Source organism: Molossus molossus, unplaced genomic scaffold (assembly GCF_014108415.1).
Source record: "Molossus molossus isolate mMolMol1 unplaced genomic scaffold, mMolMol1.p scaffold_m16_p_1, whole genome shotgun sequence".
Lineage (NCBI taxonomy): Eukaryota > Metazoa > Chordata > Mammalia > Chiroptera > Molossidae > Molossus > Molossus molossus.
In genome coordinates, this window is record NW_023425344.1 from 181,980,864 (window position 1) to 182,005,988 (window position 25,125).

The 25,125-nt window shown below is 37.3% G+C and overlaps 1 protein-coding gene across 11 annotated transcripts in view; it reads right to left on the bottom strand.

The window, feature by feature from the left end:
- Window positions 1-25,125, bottom strand: part of UBR1 (ubiquitin protein ligase E3 component n-recognin 1) — a 143,599-nt gene that overhangs the window by 36,031 nt on the left and 82,443 nt on the right. For 9 of the 11 annotated variants that reach the window (XM_036245932.1, XM_036245900.1, XM_036245942.1 and 6 more), the window contains 8 exons: window positions 23,381-23,478; window positions 19,788-19,881; window positions 18,252-18,400; window positions 16,236-16,291; window positions 14,868-14,964; window positions 11,401-11,468; window positions 10,247-10,397; window positions 9,741-9,828 (listed from right to left, as the gene is read on the bottom strand). In XM_036245932.1, the coding sequence (XP_036101825.1) occupies window positions 9,741-9,828; window positions 10,247-10,397; window positions 11,401-11,468; window positions 14,868-14,964; window positions 16,236-16,291; window positions 18,252-18,400; window positions 19,788-19,881; window positions 23,381-23,478 (801 nt within the window). Of the gene's footprint in view, window positions 1-9,740; window positions 9,829-10,246; window positions 10,398-11,052; window positions 11,072-11,400; window positions 11,469-14,867; window positions 14,965-16,235; window positions 16,292-18,251; window positions 18,401-19,787; window positions 19,882-23,380; window positions 23,479-25,125 lie in introns of those variants that run through there. The other 2 variants (XM_036245916.1, XM_036245945.1) reach the window with 2 other exon arrangements.

The following is a 25,125-nucleotide window of genomic DNA, read 5'->3' on the forward strand; positions in this document are numbered from 1 at the left end:
TATCAAAACGGTAAGGCTACCCACTGTATGGGAGAGCATAATTGCCAATGATATATCAGATAAGGGGTTAATTTCCAATACATATAGAGTGCTCATACAACTCCACAAAAGGAAGACAAAGAACCCAATTAAAAAATGGGCAGAGGAACTAAATAGACACCTCTCCAAACAGGACATACAAATGGCTAAGAGACATATGAAGAAATGCTCATCATCACTAATCATCAGAGAGATGCAAATCAAAACAACAATGAGGTATCACCTCACACCTGTCAGAATGGCCGCCATCAACAAATCATCAAACAACAAGTGTTGGTGAGGGTGTGGAGAAAAGAGGACTCTAGTACACTGCTGGTGGGAATGCAGACTGGTGCAGCCACTATGGAAAACAATATGGTGCTACCTCAAAAAACTAAAAATTGATCTTCCATTTGACCCAGTGATCCCACTTTTAGGAAAATACCCTAAGAAGCATAAAACACCAATAAGAAAGAATATATGTACCCCCATTTTTGTAGCAGCACTATTTACAATCGCTAAGATCTGGAAACAGCCCAAGTGCCCATCAGTAGACGAATGGATCAAAAAGCTGTGGTACATATACACAATGGAGTACTACGCAGCGGTAAGAAAGAAAGATCTCTTATCCTTTGAGACTACATGGAGGGACCTGGAAAGTATCATCCTGTTTGAAACAAGCCAAACAGAGAAAGACAAATTTCATATGATCTCACTGATTTGTGGAATATAATGAACATAACAGTTTGAGGAATGGGGTAGTCCCAGAGACGCGGAAGCGGGGTACAGACTGACAATCCCCTAAGGAGTGGGGAGGTGGGGGAGGGATGAACCACAGAACTTATACGCATGTATACATGAACAGTGGACATGGCAACAATCTGGGGAAGGGGCAGGGAGGGGAGTGGGAGGGGGGAAAAAAGGAGAATCATCTGTAACAAAAATTAATCAATAAAAAAAAAAAAAGGACTACTGTTTATATGAAACTTTTTTTTCATAAATCTAATGGTAACCACACACAAAAATTCCAAAACTGAGACACATAGCATAGAAATAGAGGAAAGAAGCGTGGGACACCACCAAAAAAACTGAGCAGACAGTCCTGGCCAGTGTGGCTCAGTTGGCTGGAGTGTTTTCCGGTACACCAAAAGGTTGTGGGTTCAATTCCTGGTCATGGCATATAGATAAATTGTTAGTTTGAACCCCAGTTGGGGCATGTACTTGGGACAACCAATCACTGTTTCTCTCTCACATATCCCATTCTCTTTCTCTCTCTCTCTCTCTCTAAAAAAAAATCAATGAACATATCCTAGAGTAAGGATTAAAAAATTTAATTAATTAAAAAATACCAACTGACAGATACACAAAGGAGAAGAACCAATGAAAGCAGAGAGCTACAGAAAAAAGATAAAATGGCTATAAAAAATCTTCATACATCAACATAACCCTAAATTTAAATTCACTAAATTTACCTATAGAGAGACACGGAGTAGATGATTAGATGAAAAAAACAAAACCCAACCATACGGTACCTTCAAAAGACATATCTAAGCTACAAAGACAAAGGTAGATTAAAAGTGAAAGGGTGGAAAATGATTCTCCAAGCAAATAACATATACAGAAAAGCAGGTGTAGAAGCAGGTGTAGCCACACTTACATCTGATAAAATAGATTTCAAGATAACAAAGGTAGCTTGGCTGGTGTGGCTCACTGGTTGAGCATTGACCCAAGCACCAAGAGGTCGCTGGTTTAATTCCAGGTCAGGGCACATGCCCAGATTGTGTGCCCAATCCCCAGGGGCATGGAGGAGGTGGCCAATTGATGTTCTCTCTCATCAATGTTTCTCTCTCTCTCCCTATTCCTTCCTCTCTTTAAAAATTAATAAAGAAAAAAAAAAGATAACAAAGGTAACAAGAGACAAAGATGAACATTTTATAACGATAAAGGAGATACTACATCAAGAAGACATATGCCCTGGCTGGTTTGACTCAGCAGTTAAGAGTGTTGGCCCAATGACCAAAGAGTCGTGGGTTTGATTCTGGTCAAGGGCATATACCTCGGTTCGGTCCCTGGCCCTGTATCTCTCTCACACTGATGTTTCTCCCTCTCTCCTCATCCCTTTCACTCTCTGAAAATCAATGGAAAAATATCCTCAGGTGAGAATTTAAAAAAAAAAGAAAGAACACTTTTTTTGCTTTTGTTAATCCTCACCCAAGGATATTTTTCCAATGATATTTAGAAAGAGTGGAAGGGAGGGAGGGAGGGAGAGAGGGAGGGAGAGAGAGACATACTGATTGGTGGCCTCCTGCATGACCCTGACTGGGGCCAAGGATGAAACCTGCCACCCAGGTATATGCCCTCAACTGGGAATCAAAACTGAGACCCTTTGGTCCACGGGCTGATGTTTTAATCACTGAGCCAAACTAGCCAGGGCAAGAAGTCATAACACTTCTTAATATATATGCACCCAGTCAGGGAACATCAAAATATATAAAGTAACTACTCATAGAACTAAAGGAGAAACAGAACAAAACACATAATCATAGTTGGGGAGCTTAATGCTCCACTGACAGCTCTAGACAGATCATTCAAACAGAAAATCAACAAAGATATAATCAGCCTTAAATGACACATTAGACAAAATGGACATCACTGACATTTACAGAACCTTTCATCCCAGAACATCAGATCATACATTCTTCTCCAGTGCACATGGAACACTCTCAAGGATAGACCATATATGGGGCCACAAAACTAGCCTCAGCAAATTCAAGAAGATTGAAATTATACCAAGCATATTCTCTAACCACAATGCTTTTAAAAAAATATTAATTGATTTTTTAAAAACCACAATGCTTTAAAATTAGAAATCAACTGCAAAAAGGAAGTAAAGAAATCTATAAACATGTGGAGTTTAAACAACATATTACTAAAAAATGACTGGGTCAAACAAGAAACAAAAGGTGAGATCAAAGGATATACAGAGACAAATGAGAAGGACAGTACAACATATCAAAACTTTTGGGATGCAGTGAAAACAGTAATGAGAGGGAAGTTTATATAATTACAGGTCTATCTCAAGAAATGAGAAATCCCAAGTAAACAACCTAATATTAAATCTTTAAAAAAAATTTTTCCCCCTTATTGATTTTAGAGAAAGAGGAAGTGAGAATGAGAGAGAGAGATAGAAACATTGATGAGAATCTGTAACAAAAAATAAATAAAAAATTCATTAAAAAAAAAAAGAAACATTGATGAGAGAGAACATCAATTGGCTGCCTCCTGCATGCCCCGCACTGGGGATCGGGGCTATAACCTGACCGGGAATCGAATTGGCGACCTTGTGGTGCATGGGTCGACACTCAACCACTGAGCCACATTGGTCAGACTAATATTACATCTTAAAGAACTAGAAAAAAAGAACAAAAGCAACCCAAAGTCAGCATAAGAAAGGAAATAATAAAAACTAGAATAGAATGAAATATCGAATAAAAAGACTATACAAAAAATTAATACAACAAAGAGCTGGTTATTTGAAAATATTAATAAAACTGACAAACCCCTGGCTATACTCACTAAGGAAAAAAGAGAGAAGACCCATATAAACAAAATCAGAAACGAAAGAGAAGTTACCACAGATATCACACAGATATACAAAGGACCATACTAGAATACTATGAAAGACTGTACGTCACCAAATTCAATTAGTTAGAAGAAATGAGTAAGTTCCTAGAAATATATAAATTTCCTAGACTGAATCATGAAGAAATGGAAAATCTAAATAGACTGATAAACACTGAGGAAATTGAAACAACCATCAAAAGCCTTCCAAAAAATAAAAGTCCAAGACTAGCTGATTTCATTATTCAGTTCTACCAAGCATTCAAAGATCTGATACCCATCCTTCTCAGATTCTTCCAAAACATTGAAGAAGCAATACTTCCTAACATATTTTATGAGGCCAACATAACCCTGATGCCAAAATTTGGCAAGAATAACACTAGAAAACTATAGACCAATATCTCTGAGGAATATGGATGCAATAATCCTAAAGAAAATACTACTAAATTGAATACAACAATACATTTAAAAAATAATAATACAGCCCTGGCCGGTTTGGCTCAGCAGTTAGAGCATCGGCCTGCGGTCCAGAGAGACCGGGTTCGGTTCCCGCTAAGGGCGCGTACCTCGGTTGTGGTTTGTCCCTGGCCCTGGTTGGTCATGTAGGTGGCAGCCACTCGATGTGTTCCTTTCACGTCGATGTTTCTCTCTCTCTCTCTCTCTCTCTCTCTCTCTCTCTCTCCCTTCCTCCCTCCCTCCCTCCCTCCCTCCCTCCCACTCTATCTGAATAAAAAATGGAAAAATGTCCTTGGGTGAGGATTAAAAAAACAATAATAATAATAATAATAATAATAATAATACATCATGATCAAATGAAGTTCATTCCAGGGGCACAAGGATGGTTTAACATAACAAAGTGTTCCATGCAATACCACATTAACAAAACAAAGGATAAAGATCAGATGATCTTATCAATAGATGCAGGAAAAAAGCATCAGATAAAATACAATATCCAATTATGATTAAAACAATAGAATGGGTAGAAGGAAAGTATCTCAGTATAATAAAGGTCAAATAGGACAAACACTCAGCCCCTATCATACTCAATGGTGAACAACTGAAAGCTTTTTCTCTAAAATCAGGAACAAGACAAGGATGCCCACTCTCACCACTCTTATTTAACATAGTTCTGGAAGTCCTAGCAAGAGCAATCAGGCAAGAGAAAGAAATAAAAGGCATCCAAACTGGGAAAGAAGAAGTAAAAGTGTCACTTCTGCAGATGACATCATTCTGTATATACAAAACCCTAAAGACCCCACCAAAAAACTATTAGAAACAATACACAAATATAGTAAAGTTGCAGGATACAAAATCAATATACAAAAATCCACTGCTTTCCGCCCAGCTGGTATGGCTCAGTGGTTGAGCACTGACCCGTGCACCAAGAGGTTGCTGGTTCAATTCCCTGTCAGGGCACATGCCCAGGTTGTAGGCCAAATCTCCAGTTAGGGGGCATGCAGGAGGCAGCCAATCTATTTCTCTCTCATCAATGTTTCTTTCTCTCTCTCCCTCTAGGAGACATTCAGGGGCAGATCACTGTAGGGCCTTTATGCAACAATAATTTTTTTTTTTTTAATCCACTGCTTTCCTATATGCTAACAATAAAATTTCAGAAAAAGAAATTTAAAAAATTCCTCTTGCAATTGTAAACAAAAGAATAAAATACCTAGGAATAAACTTAACAAAATACGTGAAGGATCTGTATACTGAAAACTACAAAATATCATTAAAAGAGACTGAAAAAGACACAATAAAATGGAAAGATATTCCGTGTTCATGGACTGGAAAATCAACAAAGTTAAAATGACCATATTACCCAAAGCAATATACCAATCTAATGCAATCCCCATCAAACTCCCAATGTCATTTTTTAAAGAAATAGAACAAAAAAATCATCAGATTTGTATGGAACCACAGAAGACCTGAATAACCAAAGCAATCCTGAGAAAAAAGAATGAAGTCAGAGGTATCACACTACCTGATTTCAAATTATACTAGAGCTATGATAATCAAAACAGCATGGTATTGGCAGAACAGAGACACACACCAATGAAACAGAATTGAGGGCCCCAAAATAAAACCACAGGGGGGTATATGGGCAAATAATTTTTGACAAAGGAGCCAAAAACACACAATGGAGAAAAAAAAGTTTCTTCAATAAATGGTATTGGGAGATTGAAAAGCCACATGCAAAGGAATAAAATGATTACAGTTTGTCCCCTTGTATAAAAATTAATTCAAAATAGATCAAAGACCTAAATGTAAGATCTGAAATATAAAATACATAGAAGAAAACATAGTTACTAAATTTTTCAATCTGGTCATAGAGAACATTTTATGAATTTGACTGCAAAGGCAAGGGAAGTAAAAGCAAAAATAAATGAATGGGACTATATCAAACCAAAAAGCTTCTACACAGCAAAAGAAACTGACAACAAAACAAACAGGCAACCAACTGATTGGGAGATGATATGTGTAAGGAACAAGGGGTTAATACCCAAAATATATAAAGAACTCATAAATCGCCCTGGCTGGTTTGGCTCAGCGGTTAGAGCGTCGGCCTGCGGTCCTGAGAGACCCGGGTTCGGTTCCCGCTAAGGGTGCATACCTCGGTTGCAGTTTGTTCCCGGCCCTGGTCGGTCGTGCGGGTGGCAGCCACTCGATGTGTCCCTTTCACGTCGATGTTTCTCTCTCTCTCTCTCTGTTCCTCTCTCTCCCTCCCACTCTACCTGAACAAAAATGGAAAAATGTCCTCGGGTAAGGATAAAAAAAAAAAAAAAAGAACTCATAAATCAACACCAAACAAACAATCCAATTAAAAACTGGGCAGAGATCTGCCCTGGCCTGTTTGGCTCAGCAGTTAGAGCGTCGGTCCACAAACCAAAGAGTTGCGGGTTCAATTCCAGCCAAGGGCACGTACCTCAGTTGTGGTTCGTCCCCAGCCCTGTTTGGGGTCGTGTAGGAGGCAACCAATCGATGTGTCTCTCTCACATCGATGTCCCACCCCCTTCTTTCTCTCCCCCTCCTCCTCCCTTCTACTCTATCTAAAGATAAATGGAAAAAATATCTTCAGGTTAGGATTAAAAAAAAAATGGGCAAAGGTCCGACTGGTGTGGCTCTGTGGTTGAGCATCGGACCATGCACCAAGAGGTCGCTCAATTCCCCGTCAGGACACATGTCCAGGTTGTGGGTCCAAACCCCAGTGGGGAGCATGCAGGAGGCGGCCAGTTGATGGTCTCTCTTCATTAATGTTTCTAACTCTCTCTCCTTCTCCCTGCCTCTCTCTCTAAAATCAATAAAGAAAAAAAAATGGGCAGAGGACCTGAACAGACACCTCTTCCAAAAGTAACTATCTAAAAAACTCAAAATCATTTATTCACAACGACTTATGCACTCCTATATTCATTGCAGCATTATTCACGGTGGCCAAGAGATGGAGAAAGCTAAAGTGTCCTTCAATAGAGGATTGGATAAAGAAGGTGTGGTACAGCCCTGGCCGGTTTGGCTCAGCGGTTAGAGCGCCCACCTGCGGTCCGGAGAGATCCGGATTCGGTTCCCGCTAAGGGCATGTACCTTGGTTGTAGTTTGTCCCCGGCCCTGGTTGGTCGTGTGGGTGGCAGCCACTCGATGTGTCCCTTTCACATCGATGTTTCTCTCTCTCTCTCTCTTCCTCTCTCTCCCTCCCACTCTGTCTGTACAAAAAATGGAAAAATGTCCTCGGGTGAGGATAAAAAAAAAAAAAAAAAAAAGGTGTGGTACATATATACAATAAAATGCCACTCAGCCATAAGAAAATATGAAATACTGCCACTTGTGACAACATGGATGGATCTCGAGAATACTAAGCTAAGTGAAATAAGTCAATCAGAAAAAGCTAGAACCATATTATTTCACTCATATGTAGGATATAAAATCGAATAGACACAGGCAGACAACAGTCTGGTGGTTACCAGAAGGAAGGGAGGTGGAGGGTAGTAAAGGATAAAGGGGGCCAAATATATGGCAAAGGAAGATGGTTTAACTTTGGGTGGTGGGCATACAATGCAACATACAGAGCATGAATCACAGAAATGTACACTTGAAACCTATATAACCCTATTAACCAATGTCACCCCAATAAATTTAACAGAATTAAAAGAAGAAAATTACAAATCTTGTGTCTTTTACCATGTAGATTTTTAAGACAAGAGGACCTTTCTTCTTTTTCCTAATCCTTATAATGAGATGTAGAGCAGATATATTTATCAGTAACTAATAAAAGTAGCTAAGTTAGCTAAAAAAAAAAAAAAAATACTTTCCTGATTTCCTTTTTCTTTTTTTTTCTCACCTGAGGATAATTTTTACATTAATTTTCAGATAGAGCTGGAGGGAGAGAGGAAGAAAGAGAGGGAGAGAGAGAAACACTGGTGTGAGAAACACTGGTGTGAGAGAGACACATTGATTGGTTGCCACCCACACAACCCCAACTGGGGCCGAGGACAAACTGCAACCGAGGCACGTACCCTTGGTTGGAATCGAGCCCGGGACTTTTTGGTCAGTGGGCGATGCTCTTACCACTGAGCAATACTGGTCAGAGCCTTTCTGATTTCTCTATTAAAATTAACAGGTAATCTGTAGGGCGGTAAACTGTTTGATATGATACTATAATGGTACAACACAAAGAGTGAACCTTAATGTAAACTATGGACTTTAATTAAGAATATATTAATATTGGTTTAGCAAATGTACCACACTAAAGGAAGATGTTAATACAAGAAATATGTAAAGAGAGGGAATAAATGGGAACTCTGTCTTTTCTGTTCAATTTTTCCGTAAACCTAGAACAAAAAACTAAATACAACACACACACACACATTCGGTACCTAAAGTTAAACCAACCAACCAACAAACAAAAAGCTTATGAAGAAGATGAAAACAGAGGGGAACTTGGCAGCAGATGAAAATTAGCAGATCACTCCTATTGTACTTTTGGTTTTAACCTCTGCATTGCCAATATATTTCATATATTACTCATAACAGCCTCTAAAAATCTCTAGTTGGTTAAGTACATCAACTGTAGGAATTGCTTTAAAAGGACAATCTACTTTCTGTTTTTATTTAAACTAAATACTGCTATTTGTTAAAATTCTATTATCCTTTGCCTATATTCCCGTAATAGTTTACAAGAGTAAAGATATGCCAAAACTTGTTTCAGTCTTAGAAACAAATAAATGGCTAGCTGTGATCCAAAAACTCTCTCTGTTCATTAAAAAAAAATTATTTTATTTTCATTTTTTTCTTCATTGATATTAGAGAGAGAAAGGGAAAGGGAAAGGGAGAGAGAGAGAGAAACATTGATGAGAGAACATCGATTGGCAGCCTCCTGCATGGCCCCCACTGGGGATCAGGCCCACAACCTGGGCATGTTCCCTGACTGGAAATCAAACTGGCAACCTCTTTTTTTTATCCTCATCCAAGGATTTTTGTTCAGATAGAGTGGGAGAGAGAGGAAGAGAGAGAGAGAGAAACATCAATGTGAGACAGACACATCGAGTAGTTGCCACCCACACAACCCCAACCGGGGACAAACTGCAACCGAGGTATGTGCCCTTAGCAGGAACCGAACCTGGGGTCTCTCTGGACCACAGGCTGACGCTCTAACTGCTGAGCCAAACTGGCCAGGGCAAACTGGCAACCTCTTGGTGCACGGGTTGACACTCAACACTGAGCCACACTGGCCGGGCCTTCTGTTCATTTTTAAAAACTAAAATAAAAATGGTTCAAAAGTCATATTGCCAAACAACTGAACAAAGATGCAGAATTATTTATTTATCCTCACCCGAGGACTTTTTTCCATTTTTTGTTCAGCTAGAGTGGGAAGGAGAGAGAGAGAAACAAACATCGACGTGAAAGGGACACATCGAGTGGTTGCCACTTGCACGACCCAACCAGGGCTGGGGACAAACTGCAACCGAGGTACGTACCCTTAGTGGAAACCGAACCCAGGTCTTTCTGGACCTCAGGCCAACGCTCTAACCGCTGAGACAAACCAGCCAGGGCAAAATGCAGAATTATTAAAACAATACTGAAATAGATTAAACTAATGGACTGCTGCTACTTACCCACTTGTATATCGAGAAACTTCTGCCATAAAAGAAGATGCAGAATGAGCCTCTTCACTGTCTTCTTGAACCTGAGTGGTAGGGAGGCCTGAAAAAGAAATTCTGAAAGATAAATCTATAAACTGGCTATTCAATTTATAAATTACACTTCAATTTCATGGTTCCAGGATCACAAATAATATTTACTCAAATGAGGTTCTTTCCCTTGTTCTCAATCTAAATAGTTGATTCTGTTATTAAAACTATTAGGTAAACTTTGTCAGTATATTACCTGGAGAAACAAAAAGAACAAAATCGCAGCCTTGCTAAACATGGATATTTAATAAATATTTATTATTATATAATCATTTATAATTATAAACAGCATCCATACAAAACAAATGAATGATCCTTCCACAACAAACATAATATACAATTTAACAATATATGATTAACCACAGTATAATTAATTTTGCCAATAAGTCATAGGCAAATATCACTTAGTTAACAAACAATGGGAGCTTTACCTGTGTCTATGGTAAGAAGTATCTGAAGCATGTGTGCCATGGTGATCAAATGGAAGAGGTAAAGGTTGTTATAAGAAGAACTAATTGATGAAGGCTGCAGATCAACAGTGTCATCCCAATATAAGGATGGAAATGCTAACACAGCACCTACCTATGACAGAAAATGGACATCAACATGGGTAACAACAAAGACCAACACAAATTATGTAAAGGGCACCACATGCTGCACTGTGGTGTTTTTTTTTTTTTACAAAGTAACTATCAGATTTTTCTAATTATTCAACAGAATATCTTGGAATATAATGTACCATAAATGGAGGACAAAAGTCATCACCAAACAGGTAATCCCTTTGCTGGATCTACTTATTCTAGTTCTAGGCAGTAGCCTCAACCCTGTGGGGTTCAGAAGATTCAATATTACAATCATTCAGGGAGCTCTTAAAATAATATTGATACACAAGTCCCACCCCAGTCCAACCAGATCAAAATCTCAGGGGTTAGGGCCCTGTTTACTAGCATTCTTTTCAAAGTTCCCTCAACAGATTCTAAAAGAGAGGTTTGACAACCAGCAGGTAGAGGCCTGGAAAATGAGGGGTGAGGATACTGGCTATCACACACTTCATGTTTCCAACACCTCACCTCTGCTCTCCCCAGAGAACGTGTTTTGAAGAAATGGGATCATTACAGGGATGGAAAAATTCTTTAAGAAACTCACAAAACAGTTGCCACCCATCCATAGGTGTTTGGGGGAAGCCTAGTTGTGTCCATGGCTGGTCTCTATCACCAAATAACTAATAATTTTAAGATAGCTCATACTGTCATTCACTGTTTACAATATAAGTAAGATAAGAAAAAGGGGGAGAGGGAAAGTATTATATATTAGAAAAAGTTTGTTTGTATAGACACCAACTAATTATAATCAACCATGACAAGACCTATTACAAAGTAAAGAGTAAATGTGCTTTCATTTTTAAAGTGGTTTTGATGGTCTCAGTCAAATCTGTATCTATTTGTAAACAAAATAGACAAAAAAGACAACTTCATACTTTGAACACCAATAATTTATAAGCTTGAACAAAGAGCATAAATTTAAATGAGAACACATAAAATTATAAAACTGAGTGACTTTTAATAAAATTTTACCGAACGCTTACCAAAACATGAAATAGATCTATAGATAGAAGGCAAGGTGTATCTTCTGATCTTAGGTTAGGAAGAACAACTAAAATAAATAAATAAATAATTGTAAGTGAGTAAGAGAACAATGTAGTTAAATATAATGCAAAATATAAACATCTAAATCAAAAATATAATTGGGTTATAAAATAAAGAAACTAATAAACTGGTACATTACACCTTTAAGGTATGGGAACCATAATGAAATAATAACTAAACTGAGGAAAGGCTCCTGCAAGGCTTTGTATATAATTTAAGGGTTAAAAGATAAGATATAGCTAGGCCGGTGTGGCTCAGTAGTTGAGCGTTGACCCATGCACCAAGAGGTTGCAGGTTATGGGCCAGATCCCCAGTGCCGGGGGCATGCTGGAGACGGCCAATCAATGTTTCTAACTCGCTCTCTCTCCCCCTTCCTCTCTCTCTAAAATCAATAAAGAAAAAAATTTTAAAAAAAACAAAAGATAAGATATAGCCCTGGTCAGTGTGCTCAGTGGTTAGAGCACTGGCCCATGCACCGATGGGTTGAAGGTTCAATTCCAAGTCAAGGGCACGTACCTGGGTTGCAGGTTTGATCCCCGGCTCTGGTCAGGATGCATGTGGGAGGCAACCAATCCCACTCACATCGATGTTTCTCTCTCTTTCCCTCCTTGTTTTCCTCCTACTCTCCCTAAAAATCAATGGAAAAAATATCTTTTTTTGTTGAGGATTAACAACAACAACAAAAAGATAAGATATAGGAAAAGGTAAACTGGAATGACTGAAATAGAGATTGTTCAATAAACATTTGCTGAATGAATAAGAATTACTTTTTTACATATTCTCTACCATTTTTTCCCTCCTAACTACAAATTTCTAAATGTTCTGTGATAAATAAAATATGTGAATAAATTTGGGGGGGAAAGCAGGGAGAGCATGCAAAGCAGTGTAAGTGAAATAAGGATGGAGAAGATCCTCCTGAACAAAATTATGGTTTATGTGGATCAATGACTAAAAGGAAATGCAGATAGCTCAAAAGCTATTGACTTTCCAATTTAGTCAATCTCTAAATTCACAAGTGAAGGAAAGAGTGACAAGGAAGTAAAATCAAGAATTTAAAACAACAGTAAAGGTTGTGTATATATAAAAATGAGGAAATTATATTTCAAAAAAGCTGTGATTTTTTTTCTTCTTTTTTTTAATCCTCACCCGAGGATATTTTTCCATTTATCTTTAGATACAGTGGGAGGGAGTGGGGAGAGAGAGAGAGAGAAAAACAGCGACTGGTTGCCTCCTGCATGACCCCAACCAGGGCCGGGGATGAACCACAATCAAGGTACATGCCCTTGACTGGAATCGAACCCGGGACTCATTAGTCCGTGGGCTGACGCTCTAACCACTGAGCAAAACGAGCCAGGGCCATGTCTCAATTCTTGAAGCACATATTTGCAACATACATCTGGTATTTGGCCACTTTATAATGCATGTTTTCACAGAGGTTCTGCTTCTTTATTTCAACTATAAGCCTTATAATGGCAGGGACCACATCTTATACCTGTATACAGGATGGGGCAAAAGTAGATTTACAGTTGTTGGTATGGAAAATACAATACAAAAATAGTAATACAAGAATAAACTATATTTCACGCATAAATTTTGTGTTATTTATTATTGTACTTTCCAAATGAACAACTGCAAATCTACTTTTGCCCCACGCTGTATATAGTTTATAGCACTAATACCTTACAAGCTTAAACCCTAGCACTAATATCTCCTGCTAACAAATTTTCACGACAAACTTTTATATATAGGTGCATAGCTACACTACAGAACAAAAGCACATCAATTCTGTTAGTTACTGCTAATTAGAGATTATGCACTGCCAATTTAGTCCCTGTCAACCATAATGATGTAAATTAGTCTCCTTGTTTGCTCCTTATTTTGAGGTATTTTAAAAATCATAAATCCCATAATGTGAGATAAGTGCAAAAGCAAGGAGATTATTTGGAAGTTCTAGTAAAACAAGGTATCCAAATTATGACTAAAATATAAAGAGATACCAAAAAATTAAAACCAAAACCAAAATAGTACTATGCAAATAGGACAAACTGTTCAATATAGCAAGAAGTCTAAGAACAAAGACAGCCACATGTAAGTCTAAGAACAAAGACAGCCACATGTAACGTGTAAAGTTCTGGGCTTATCCAACTGACCAATAATAGAAAAAAATAAAGACAAAAATAAGGGGGAAAATTTTAAGCGTGTAAGCTAAAAATAGAGTATCAATATTAGATTCCTATTAGTGTGAGGTTAATTCAGGAGATAACTGGAAGTTAATTTGAAACTATAAAAGCTAAGCATATTGGAAGTTCTAATGAAACTTAGGTGGAGCTTTGGATGAACCTGTGGAATCCCCACGTCAGCAGAGTGAGCAGCTTTCTGCTCAGAAAGAGTTCCTTAAGAAGCTTGTGGGGATTAACAAGAAGGAAAGTGACCTGTCTCTACAGACTTTAAAGGAAAAGTCGCTGGTCCATTTTGAAAAATTGCCTGCTAGATCATCTAGAAGAAAACTATGCCTGGCTTTAAAACCTTAAAAAAACTGAGTGGCCGGGTAGCTCTGTTGGTTAGAGCACTGCCCTGATACACTAAGGTTGTGGGTTTGATCCCTGGTCAGGGAACATACAAGAATGAACCAATGAATACATAAATAAGTGGAACAACAAATTGGTTTCTCTCAAAAATCAATAAATAAAAATTTAAAAAACTGAGTGACTATCTTATTTTGTAGAAACATATTTTCAAAGGACAAGCTTAAACCCCCCTACCTTTAACATTTTGAACTTATGAACAAGTAGACTTATAAACAGTCCTTTTTTAAGCCTGCCCTGTTTAGGTGCAGAAGGAGCTTCTGTAATACAAATGCCCAAATGGAAATGCAGACAGCCAAAATGGAAGACAAATCATTCTATAACTGTACAATCTCTAATGCCTTTTATTTTTATATTAATTGAGAGCATCATATGAAGTTAATTTCTAGTTGTTAGAACTTGAGAAAAGCAGCTACTGTATAGCCGGTCTCTCAAACAAAAGGGTACAAATGCATAAATCTACATTCTGAGATTATTACATTTCTATTTTTTTACATAACTTTGACCTTAATTCACCAGCAAAATTAAATATATTTAAAAATGATCTATCCACGTCATTGCTCCCTTTTTTAGCTAAACTGAAATACTAGGATGTTAGAGGTTATGGATATTGGTTCAATAAAGCCCCTAGATGGGTATAAGGGACATAAGTTGAAAACATTTGGAAACTGCAGGTTATTACAGGGACAACTGTATGTTTTGTTTTTTGTGAGTGTTCAAAATGAGTGCAATGTGTTGTTTCCTAACAAAATATACCGCCAGAAATTCGACGGAAAAGACAAGTAAATAATAACATAATAATAATTCAGAGAAGACACTACCTGATAAGAGACGAATCAGATGTTTCTGTATCAGGACCTGAGGACAGGTACTCCTCTGTGCAATGGCAAATTGCATTAATGCTTTCAGACCATTATGCTAGATTGCAAGAGAGGAGAAGATAAAAAGATAAGGGAAGATAAGAGACCTAAGTCATTCACTGTAAAAATAAATCCCAGTCTACAAGAATTAGTTGCAGACTTATTATATACTATACATTCTTACAAATAAATTATAGGAATTTTAATACTTCTAAAAAGTTTTATGACCTCATCAAATTTTTAATTGATTTTCTCATGACAAAGAGGTATTAAAGCTATAATCATTTCAATTCTTATTTAAGTATTAATTTTTTCAGAGTCAATTTCTTAAATGCTTGTTTTAATTCATTCTACTGAGACCTGTACAAATAAATATGTTAATAGAAATTCCAAAATGATGGCAGAAAACCACTGAATTCAGGGAACAGTGCTTCTATTTACAAACAGAAGGAAGGGAACTGAAGGGAAGCCCATTGTGGACTATAAGTCCCCTGTGCCAACCGTCAGAAAAATAACAGGGTGATGGCTAGTAAGGGGATGGTCTAGGAAATTCTGTTGCCCATTCTGTGGTTATGGGGCTACAGCTGAACACATTTCCTGAGTACGATTTTCAGGGCCCACATGTTATGAGGCTTAGGACTGAGGCAGGAATATAGTCCTGCAGTGTTGGGATATGCCCATCAAGGGACTATGGCTCAGTTTTATTCTTGAATTCAGTATGATGATCTGTCTAGAACTAAGCCAGCATTAATAATTAACATTGCATGATAATGCAAAGTTAGTGAGGACAAACTGTAGGTTTTTAATTTGGCAATAAACAGAGAAGGGGAAAAGAACTTATCAGTATTATCTGAATTCTCTCTGAATTACAATGAACCACCAATATTGAGGAAGCTTTAAAGTGTACAATGGACATTCAATCTCAATGAGACTGAAACAGGTTCTTAAAAAAGGACAACAACATAGAATTCTGTTCATTTTACAGAAAAGGGAGTGAATAAAGAATGTTTTAAAAGATAAATTAACGCCCTGGTCAGTTTGGCTCATCAGTTAGAGCATCAGTCCTCGGATCAGAGCTGTGGGTTTGATTCCAGTCAAGGGCACATACCTTGGTTGCGGTTCACCCCTGGCCCTGGTCATGCAGGAGGCAACCAGTCATTGTGTCCCTCTCACATCAATGTTTCTCTCTCTCTCTCCTCCCCTCCACCCCCGAAGATAAAACAAACAAAAAAATATCTTCGGGTGAAGGTAAATAATAAAAGATAAATTAACTGGATTCCCTAAAAAAGCACACCATAAGTTACATGTCCTCTGTAAGAACATACATACCTGTCTATTTTGAAGTGCTCCAAACAGAGGTTTTCCTTCATCTCCCAAGAGGTTTTCTTAAACAGTAAAAAAAAAACCAAAAAAGACAAAAATAATAAATCCTGAATACCTGGTTTCTGTCTATCAGATGTTCTTTTACTAATTACATTTTTGATCAGATAATTTGCACTTTTCTGCTTCAAAGTTTTATGTTTAAGTCTATACCAAAATTTCTAAATTTTTGAGAAAATATTATAGAAGCTGAATACAGATTAACCAATTGCTACTACATATAATAATGTCCCTACAGTAATCTATAAAAAATATTTGGGAGAAACAAAGCTTCCTGGTTCACTTTCTCCTTTTAACATCTCTTATATGAAAAAAAAATTTAAATAAGTAATTTTTATATATAGTCACAACCTATTTTTTACTATAGTTGACATGTCATAATCTATTGTATTGAAAAATAATGTATAAGGCAGATGCAAATAAACTTTGTTCTTATAGACAGTATTAAAAAGAATTTTAACAGATTAAGAAGAAAAAAGATGAAATTAAAAATACAAAAAATTGAATTCAGAAATATATTCTGCCTTGGTGGCTAGATTATTTATTGCTAAATTACTCTCTCCCCTCCCCTCATAGATTTTTAGCAGCAGATACATCTATGAGTGGGGAAGGCTTATATACCTTTTATCCCCCCTCCCATCTTTGAAGGTTCCCAGCTATGACAACACATTCTGTGTATACCTCTCCATTTTCATAGGGAATGAGATATGTTAGTTAGCAGCTTGGAATAAAGTACAGTATTATGTCCAATGGATGAAAAAGTACTATAGTGAAAACAATGTCTATATTAATCAAATAGAGTCTAATTACTACATATAAAGATTCAGTCCTATTCTATAGTGAATTTCTCATCTCCATGACAAAACACTTGACTGTTTTTATGTTTAGTGTCTAAATATAAATTCTTGATTCCTAATGCTTATATTCCTGCACTGAAAGTCCTCAATAGAAAGTCAGACTTTATTCTATTTAAACCTATTGTTACTATTTCCCATTTTATTTAATCTTAATAAAAATAAACCTACGTATTATCTTCTACTCACGATTTAAGTCTGATGGGTTTGGAAGTAACTCCTAAAATCTGTTCATAGAGACTGATGCTGCAGTGGCTTCATGCTACTTAATTCAAATCACGAAATAATGTCTTGTTACAAAAATATATTTAAATTAAGAAAATGTGGTAGATTCCATTAGAAACAACTACCAAAAATATATATGGAAAAGAAAGATCGAAACTGACCTGGATAAAGATGATATGAAAGAATAAGTTATTATTCTTTCTCATATAGTACTGTAATGAGCAAATATGATCACTTAAAAATCTAAGTCATTCTTTACTTCTATATTCTTTTCTTTCCCCTAGCTTTACTGAGGTATACTGATGTATAACATTGTATAAGTTTAAGGTATACAACATGTTGCTTTGTTTGCTACATTTTTCTATAGAAAGCTTTTAATATGGCAGATAATTTTACAGTAGGCTTCCTTTCAGACTTGGTTAGCTTCTACCTGCTAACCTTTCTCTTCTGACCACCTTAGTCAGTCTTCCTTTCCCTTTTTAGTTGATATTTTAATTTTTCAGGTGACTTCGGTTTCCCTTTCTTTTAAACTCAAAGTGTAAAAGAAATAAAAATTACTAAACCTTTCTGAGGTGATTCTTCTTCCTTTGCCTTTTCTTATCTTCTAGTGTTGTAAATCTGCCATATTTTGAATCTAGCTTCATGATGTCCCCTTCAAATATGTTTTGTTTATGTTGCATATGGCATTATTGTAGTTAAAAAGAGATCAACACAAAAATTCCCAGACTAAATGACATCAGGCCACACTAATCTACTGAAATAGTAATAGTATTCAAACAAGACAAGCTATGTGGGGCCATCAAGGAAAAAAAGGAATAATTTTTCGTTGGTCAATGTTAATTCTGTTTTTATAAAACCTCTAGATCAGTTCTCCTAAAGGCTTTACCAATTGCCTGGATAGTGAAAGCACATGTGCTCCAGGTCATCATGGGGATTCGAGGGTCCATTTCATCAGGAGGCACTTTCAGTCCAATTCTATACACTGTTGTAGCAAAGAGAATGACCATTTCCTTGATGCTATTAGAATATTTTATCCTAAAAATAAAACAGGAAAAACTTATATAATAATTTAATAAAAGGGCCTACCTACTGAGAAGCTTAATTAGGTATTGAGGCAACAAACAATTTAACTCCTTTTGACAAAGTAAACTGCTCTTTGTCAAGTTAGAGATTAGAGCCTCTGCAGAAAATTTATTCATTGAGAACAAAAAACAGAAATGCATAACTGTGTCTCCTATAAGCAGAAAATTCTCTCTGACAAAATGGTAATGGCCCATGTAACTTTACTGCTTATAAAAGATGCAGTAAATGATCACAGCAGAAAAGGGTCCAGGCCCAAATTAAGGGACAGACTGGACAGAGAAGAAATAAAATTCAGAGGAAACAGATCTGACATAAGTTTTAATGTCTGGAGAAGAGACCAAGAAGTACTTTTATATTGAAAGGTGTGCATGCGTGCGGGCGTGTGTGAGTGCGTGCGTGCGTGTGGTGGTGGTGGTGGTGGTGGTGGTGGTGGTGGTGTGATAATATCATGTACTTGGAGGGATAATTTCTGGTTTCCTGAACTTCCATTTGTAACAAGTAACATATATTTTCAGTAGCAGTGGGATACGCAATATATATAAGAATCATAACTAGAAAAATGTACCTCAGATAATATTCATTAAATAATTCCTGATTCAGATACATTATATTTTTCTTTTGTTTGTTTGTTAATCCTTACCGAGGATATTTTCCAGTGATTTTTAGATAGAGTGGAAGGGAGGAAGAGAGAGGGGAGGGAGAAACATTGATGGGAGAGAGACATATCAATCGGTTGCCTTCGCATGACCCTGACCAGGGCCAGGGATCAAACCTGAAACTCAAGTACATGCCCTTGACTGGGAATCGAACCCAAGACCATCTGGTCTGTGGGTTGATGCTCTAACCACTGAGACAAATCAACCAAGGCTGTATTTTTCAAAATGTCTTCACATAAATATCTTTCCAATAATCTTATAAGGTAAGTAAGTTAGGAGGACACTGTCTCAAATTCATAAACAAAACAAAACAGACAAAAAAAAATGAATTGGGGAGTGGGAGAGGTGACCTGAGGCTTCTCAGAAGACACTGAGCAAGTCAGATGTGACTTTAACTGAAGTCTCTTAAATTCTGCTCTTACAGGTTGGACTAAATAAAAATGGCATTTTTGTTGGTCAAAAATGGTGAATTATAGGCATGGTTCATTACTCTAATATCTTGAAACACTTAATTTCTTTAATACAAATAAAACTCCAGAGACAGAAAAAAGATAAAAATGGGATAAAGAACAATTTTACAAATAAAGCAGAAAGGAAGGAAGGGACTTTGAAAGCAAGGAATTGTTCTCCACTCTAATTTTCACAACCATTTACAAACTTCTTTTAATTATTTAGATACTTACGAAGGCTGAATTCCATAACTCAGGATAGAATGGAACTCAAAAGTGGAATCACCCATTCCTTGATCAAATAAGACTGGAATTGTTGGTTTTTCTCCTTATAAATTAAAAGGAAAAAGAAAGAAAAATCATGTGAGTTCACACACTTTTGTAGCTTTTTAAAATTATACATGATCATGTTTTTAAACTTTGAAAATGTGCCCAGCTGGTGTGGCTCAGTGGTTGAGCAGTGACTCATGCACCCAGAGGTCACCAATTTGATTCCCAGTCAGGGCACATGCCCAGGTTGTGGGCCAAATTCCCAGTGGGGGGCATGCAGGAGGCAGCTCATTGATGTTCTCTCTCATTGATGTTTCTATCTCTCTCCCTCTCCCTTCCTCGCTCTCTAAAATCAATAAAGAAAAAAAAAAATTTAGCCCTGGCCGGTTTGGCTCAGCGGTTAGAGCGTCCGCCTGCGGTCCTGAGGGACTCGGGTTCGGTTCCCGCTAGGGGCGCGTACCTCGGTTGCAGTTTGTCCCCGGCCCTGGTCGGTTGTGCGGGTGGCAGCCGCTCGATGTGTCCCTTTCACATCGATGTTTCTCTCTCTCTCTCTCTCTGTTCCTCTCTCTCCCCCCCACTCTACCTGAACAAAAAAAATGGAAAAAGTCTTCGGGTGAGGATAAAAAAAATAATAATAAATTTAAATCTTTGAAAATAAGCAATAAACAATCATTCAAAATTTCTCCATACAGATAACATTGTGCGATGTTCTTCTATTCCCCCTCTAACTGTTACACACCAGATTTTTAAAAACTGATTTGAGAGAGATTTGTTGTTCCACTTACTTATACATTCATTAGTTGATTCTTGTATGTGCCCTAACTGGGGATCGAACCTGTAACCTTGGTGTATCTGGGCGATGCTCTAACCAACTGAGCTACTTGGCCAGGACTAGACATTTTTTTAAAAAGGACAACATCTATAGTACTGTTTTGTATCTTGTTTATTTCACCAATAATCAGAAATGTCTTTTCACATCTATAACTCTCCATCTATATTTTAATTTTTAATGAATACACAGCATTCTATTAATAAAGCAGTATATATTAGTGAATAAAAGCAAAGGGTTTGTAGCCAAACTGCCTGTGTTTGAATCCTAACTCTACCATTGACTGTTACTAAGACCTTGGGTTAATATTAAACCTCTCTATGGCTGCATTTCCTCATCAAATTAGAATTTGTTTTCTCCTATGTGGAATAAATTGTTTTTCATCTTTGGTTTTTAACAGTTTGAATATGATTTATCTGAGTGTGGTTATCGTTATCTGTTCTAGGTTCACTGAATTTCTTAAATCTGTAAATTTAATGTCTTTCACCAAATTTGGTAAGTAAGTTCCCAGCCATTATTTCTTCAAAAAAAATTTTTCCTGCACGATCCTTTTTCCTTTTGTGACTTCAATGAAACAAATGTTGGATTTAAAATAAAAACAATTCCAGATGTTCCTAAGGCAATCTCTTTTTACTCATTGCTTTTTTGGTCTATTCTTTGGATAAGAGAATTTCACTGATCTAATTTCAAATTTACTGACTCTGACCTTCTGATTTCCATTTTACTATTGAGCCCATCTAGTTAATTATTATTTATATAGTATTTTTAAACTTCTATTATCTCCATTTAGTTCTTTTTTCTTTTTTTTTTTTATCCTCACCCGAAGACATTTTTCCATTTTTTTGTTCAGACAGAGTGGGAGGGGGAGAGAGAGAGAGAGAACTATCGACATGAAAGGGACACATCAAGTGGCTGCCACCCACACGACCCAACCAGGGCCGGGGACAAACTGCAACCTGAGGTACATGCCCTTAGCGGGAACTGAACCCAGGTCTCTCTGGACCGCAGGCCAATGCTCTAACCACTGAGGCAAACCAGCCAGGGCCATTTAGTTCTTTTAATAGCTCTATTTTTTTCTGCTGAGAACTCCTATCATTCCATTCAAGAGTGTTCACTTTTACATTATATTTCATGATTATAAAGCTGCTTTAAACTTCTCATCTGAAAAGTTCAATATTAAAACATCTCAAGATTGGCATTTGATTGGGGTTTTTTCCTTGAAAGCTGGTCAAACTCTCCTTGTTCTTTGTTAATTTAATAATTTTGGATTGTATCTTGAATATTACATTGTGAGATTATGGCTCCTGTTAAAATTCTCTGGAAAAATGTACTTTGTTTTGGTAGGCAATTAACTCAATTAGGTTCAACAAGTTCTGTCTCACTGTCTGTGGGTGGGTGGTTCCAGTGTTAGTTTTTAGTGCCTCTGCTATACTGTTTGGGCCTGCCAGGACACAAACTACTAGGGTTAGTGTAGAACCTGAGTGGTGATTTAATGTGCTTTCAATCTCAAAGCTGTTGCTATGCTTCTTGGGCCCTGTTCTGTATGTACAATGTGCAGCCTGGGAACCCATATCTTGTGTTGGTCTCAAAAATAGATTGTCTTTCTACAGCTCTTTCCTCTCTGGAATTCCCTCTTTACTCTCTAGCTCTAAGGGACCCTTTTTCCTAGTTATTCTGATCAAAATGACAAGTTTCTCTCAGTTTTAGTCCCTTGCGCTGCCATCAGCTACCCTTTAGGGTGAAGCTGTGAGGCAAAGAGAAAAAAATAATGATTCACCCTGCATTCTTTGGAACACAGAGGTCCCCTTTTCCCGGTTTCTCTGGCCAGAGCAATTGGTTTTCTCTTGTGAATTTAGATATCTACATGGCAGTGCAACTCTATGACTGAGACTAGCCTCAGGAGAGGATAAGAAATGGAGGAGGGGGGAGTTAAAAACCACAACAAGAATTCTCTTTACACTCTCCAGCTCTGAGGGGCTCCTTTGCCTGGTGCTATAGCCAGAAAGAGAGCACCTGTTTTGAATGTTTTGCCGTTCATGTCTGTTACACAGGTGTATGACTTGGGCTACCCCAGGTCAAAGCTGGGAAATAAAGGAGAGAAAAACAAAACCAGGAAACTCAATGCCTGTACTAATCACTCTTCAAATTTCAATTTCCCTCCCTAATCTGCCTGCCACTGCTATTTCTCAGTCATTAGGTAGTCTTACCTGTCAACTGTAAAGAATATGTAAGTGAGGTAACAGTTTCAAAATGTTTTTGTTACTATTAATGACAACATACTAACAATGTTAGTAATGGCTAATGTATAATATTTACTATGTATCATGTATAGTTCTACTTTACATAGGATAACTCAACCCTTTAATCAATCAGATAGGTACTATTATTATTCTCACTTTACAAATAAGAAAGTTGAGGCACAGAGAGGTTAAGTAATTTATCCAAGATCACATAAACAGTGAGTGATGGATATAAGATTTAAATCCAAGCAGTGTGACTCCAGAGTAATAACTGTCTATACTGCCTCCCAGTATTAAAAAATTATTAAGACAAGTAAAGTGATTAAAACCAAACTTAGCCAGGGCTTCAAAAACCTCTATTTTCTGATATTTAACAAATATGTATTTTTAAACCATATTTTAGAGCAATAAATACATTTTTCTTAGAAATTTAAGGATTCTGACATTTAAATACCACATAGCTAAATAAAAAATAATTTTAAGCAAACCTTTAGTATGTTTTATATTATAACCTGATATTCTGGCCAGAACAGTTGGTATCCATCGTGCCAGGGTCAAAAGTTGAGCAAGAGCTTCTGCATTCTCACTGAAAAATGATATTTAGAAATTGTTAAAGCCATTGGTACAAAGTCAAACTGAAAAGCTTAATTTTTCTTCCCTGGATAAATGGCTATATGAAGAAGTCAAATTCCTCCAGATTAACTGTCTAAGACATAGAACATATGTGTCTAAAAAGGTAGTTTTGGGAGAGGAATATTAAAAGTACAAGGAATAAGATTACACCCTTATTCCCATCACCTAGAAGTTATTCATGTCAGTAAAAATGGAATCACCACTCTTTTTTTTTTTTTAATCCTTACTCAAGCACGTATTTTCTGTTTATCTTCAGATAGAGAGAGAGGAGGGGATAGAGAGGAAGGGAGAGAGAGAAAAAACATCGAAACATCAACGTGAGAAGGACACATCGACTAGTTGCCTCCTGCACGACCCCGACCAGGGCCGGGACAGAACCACAACCGAGGTATATGCCCTTGGCCGGAATCAAACCTGCGACTCATTGGTCTGTGGGCTGACGCTCCACCCCTGAGCCAAACCAGGGCAGAATCACCATTCTAGTTGCTCAAGTCAAAAATTAGGTGGTGTGCCTGGCTGCTATAGCTCAGTAGATTGAGTGTCATCCCATGGACTGAGAGGTCCTGGTTCAATTCCCAGTCAGGGCACATGCCCAGGTTGTGGGCTCGATCCCCAGTGTGGGGTGTGCAGGAGGGAGCCCATCAATGTTTCTCTTTCACATCAATGTTTCTATCCCTCTCTCCTTTCCTAAGAAATCAAAACATATTAAAAAACAAAAAAACAACTAGATGTTGCCATTGATTTCTCTGATTCCCTCACACCCCACATTCTAATTTATCAGCTAGTCTTGCAGGTTTTACCTTTTAAATATATCCTAAGTTGCTCACCTTTTTCTATCTCCACCATTATTACCCTAATCCAAGTCACATCATCCCTCACCTGGACACCTAAAATACAATTTCAATTTCTAATCTTAGTTCATTCATAAGCCCTTTTATGATATGGCTCTTTGCTTGCTCCATTACAACCATGCTGCCTTCTTGCTGTGCCTCAAACATGCTGATTGTGTTCCTTCCTCAGGATCCTTCCTTGCTCTTGATAGTGCCTGTATATGGAATTCTCTTCTCCCAGAGCAGCATTGTTTGTCCTTCATTTTATTCACGTCTCTTATGAAATGTCACCATCTCAGAGAGAAGTTCCCTGACAACTCTGTCTATAAATAGTCTCATGCACTGGTATGTCTCTAACCCTTTACTCTGCTGCTTTAGTTTTTGCATAGTATTTCTCACACAAACTTTGTATTTATATGTTTACTACTGGTCTCTCCTCTCTGTAATGTAAATTCCATAAGGGCAGTGACTTGATCCAAACCATTAACAACCACCAAGGGGTACGACAAACAGTGTTGTTAAAAAACAACAATTTTAAAATAGAAATTTGCTTATTTGAAAGATAGTCTTGAGTGAAGTTAAAATATATAATGAACAGGGCCCAAATTCACATATCTGGGCACAAAGTTGACCTAAGAATTCTTTTAGTTCTCAGAAAGGAAAGTGTACTATGACTGATTTTGACCAATTTTCTTTAAAAATACTAGCGAATTTGTTTTGATAAAGTTTTTATATGCTCTTAACTTTAATATCTTAGATTATACCAATGT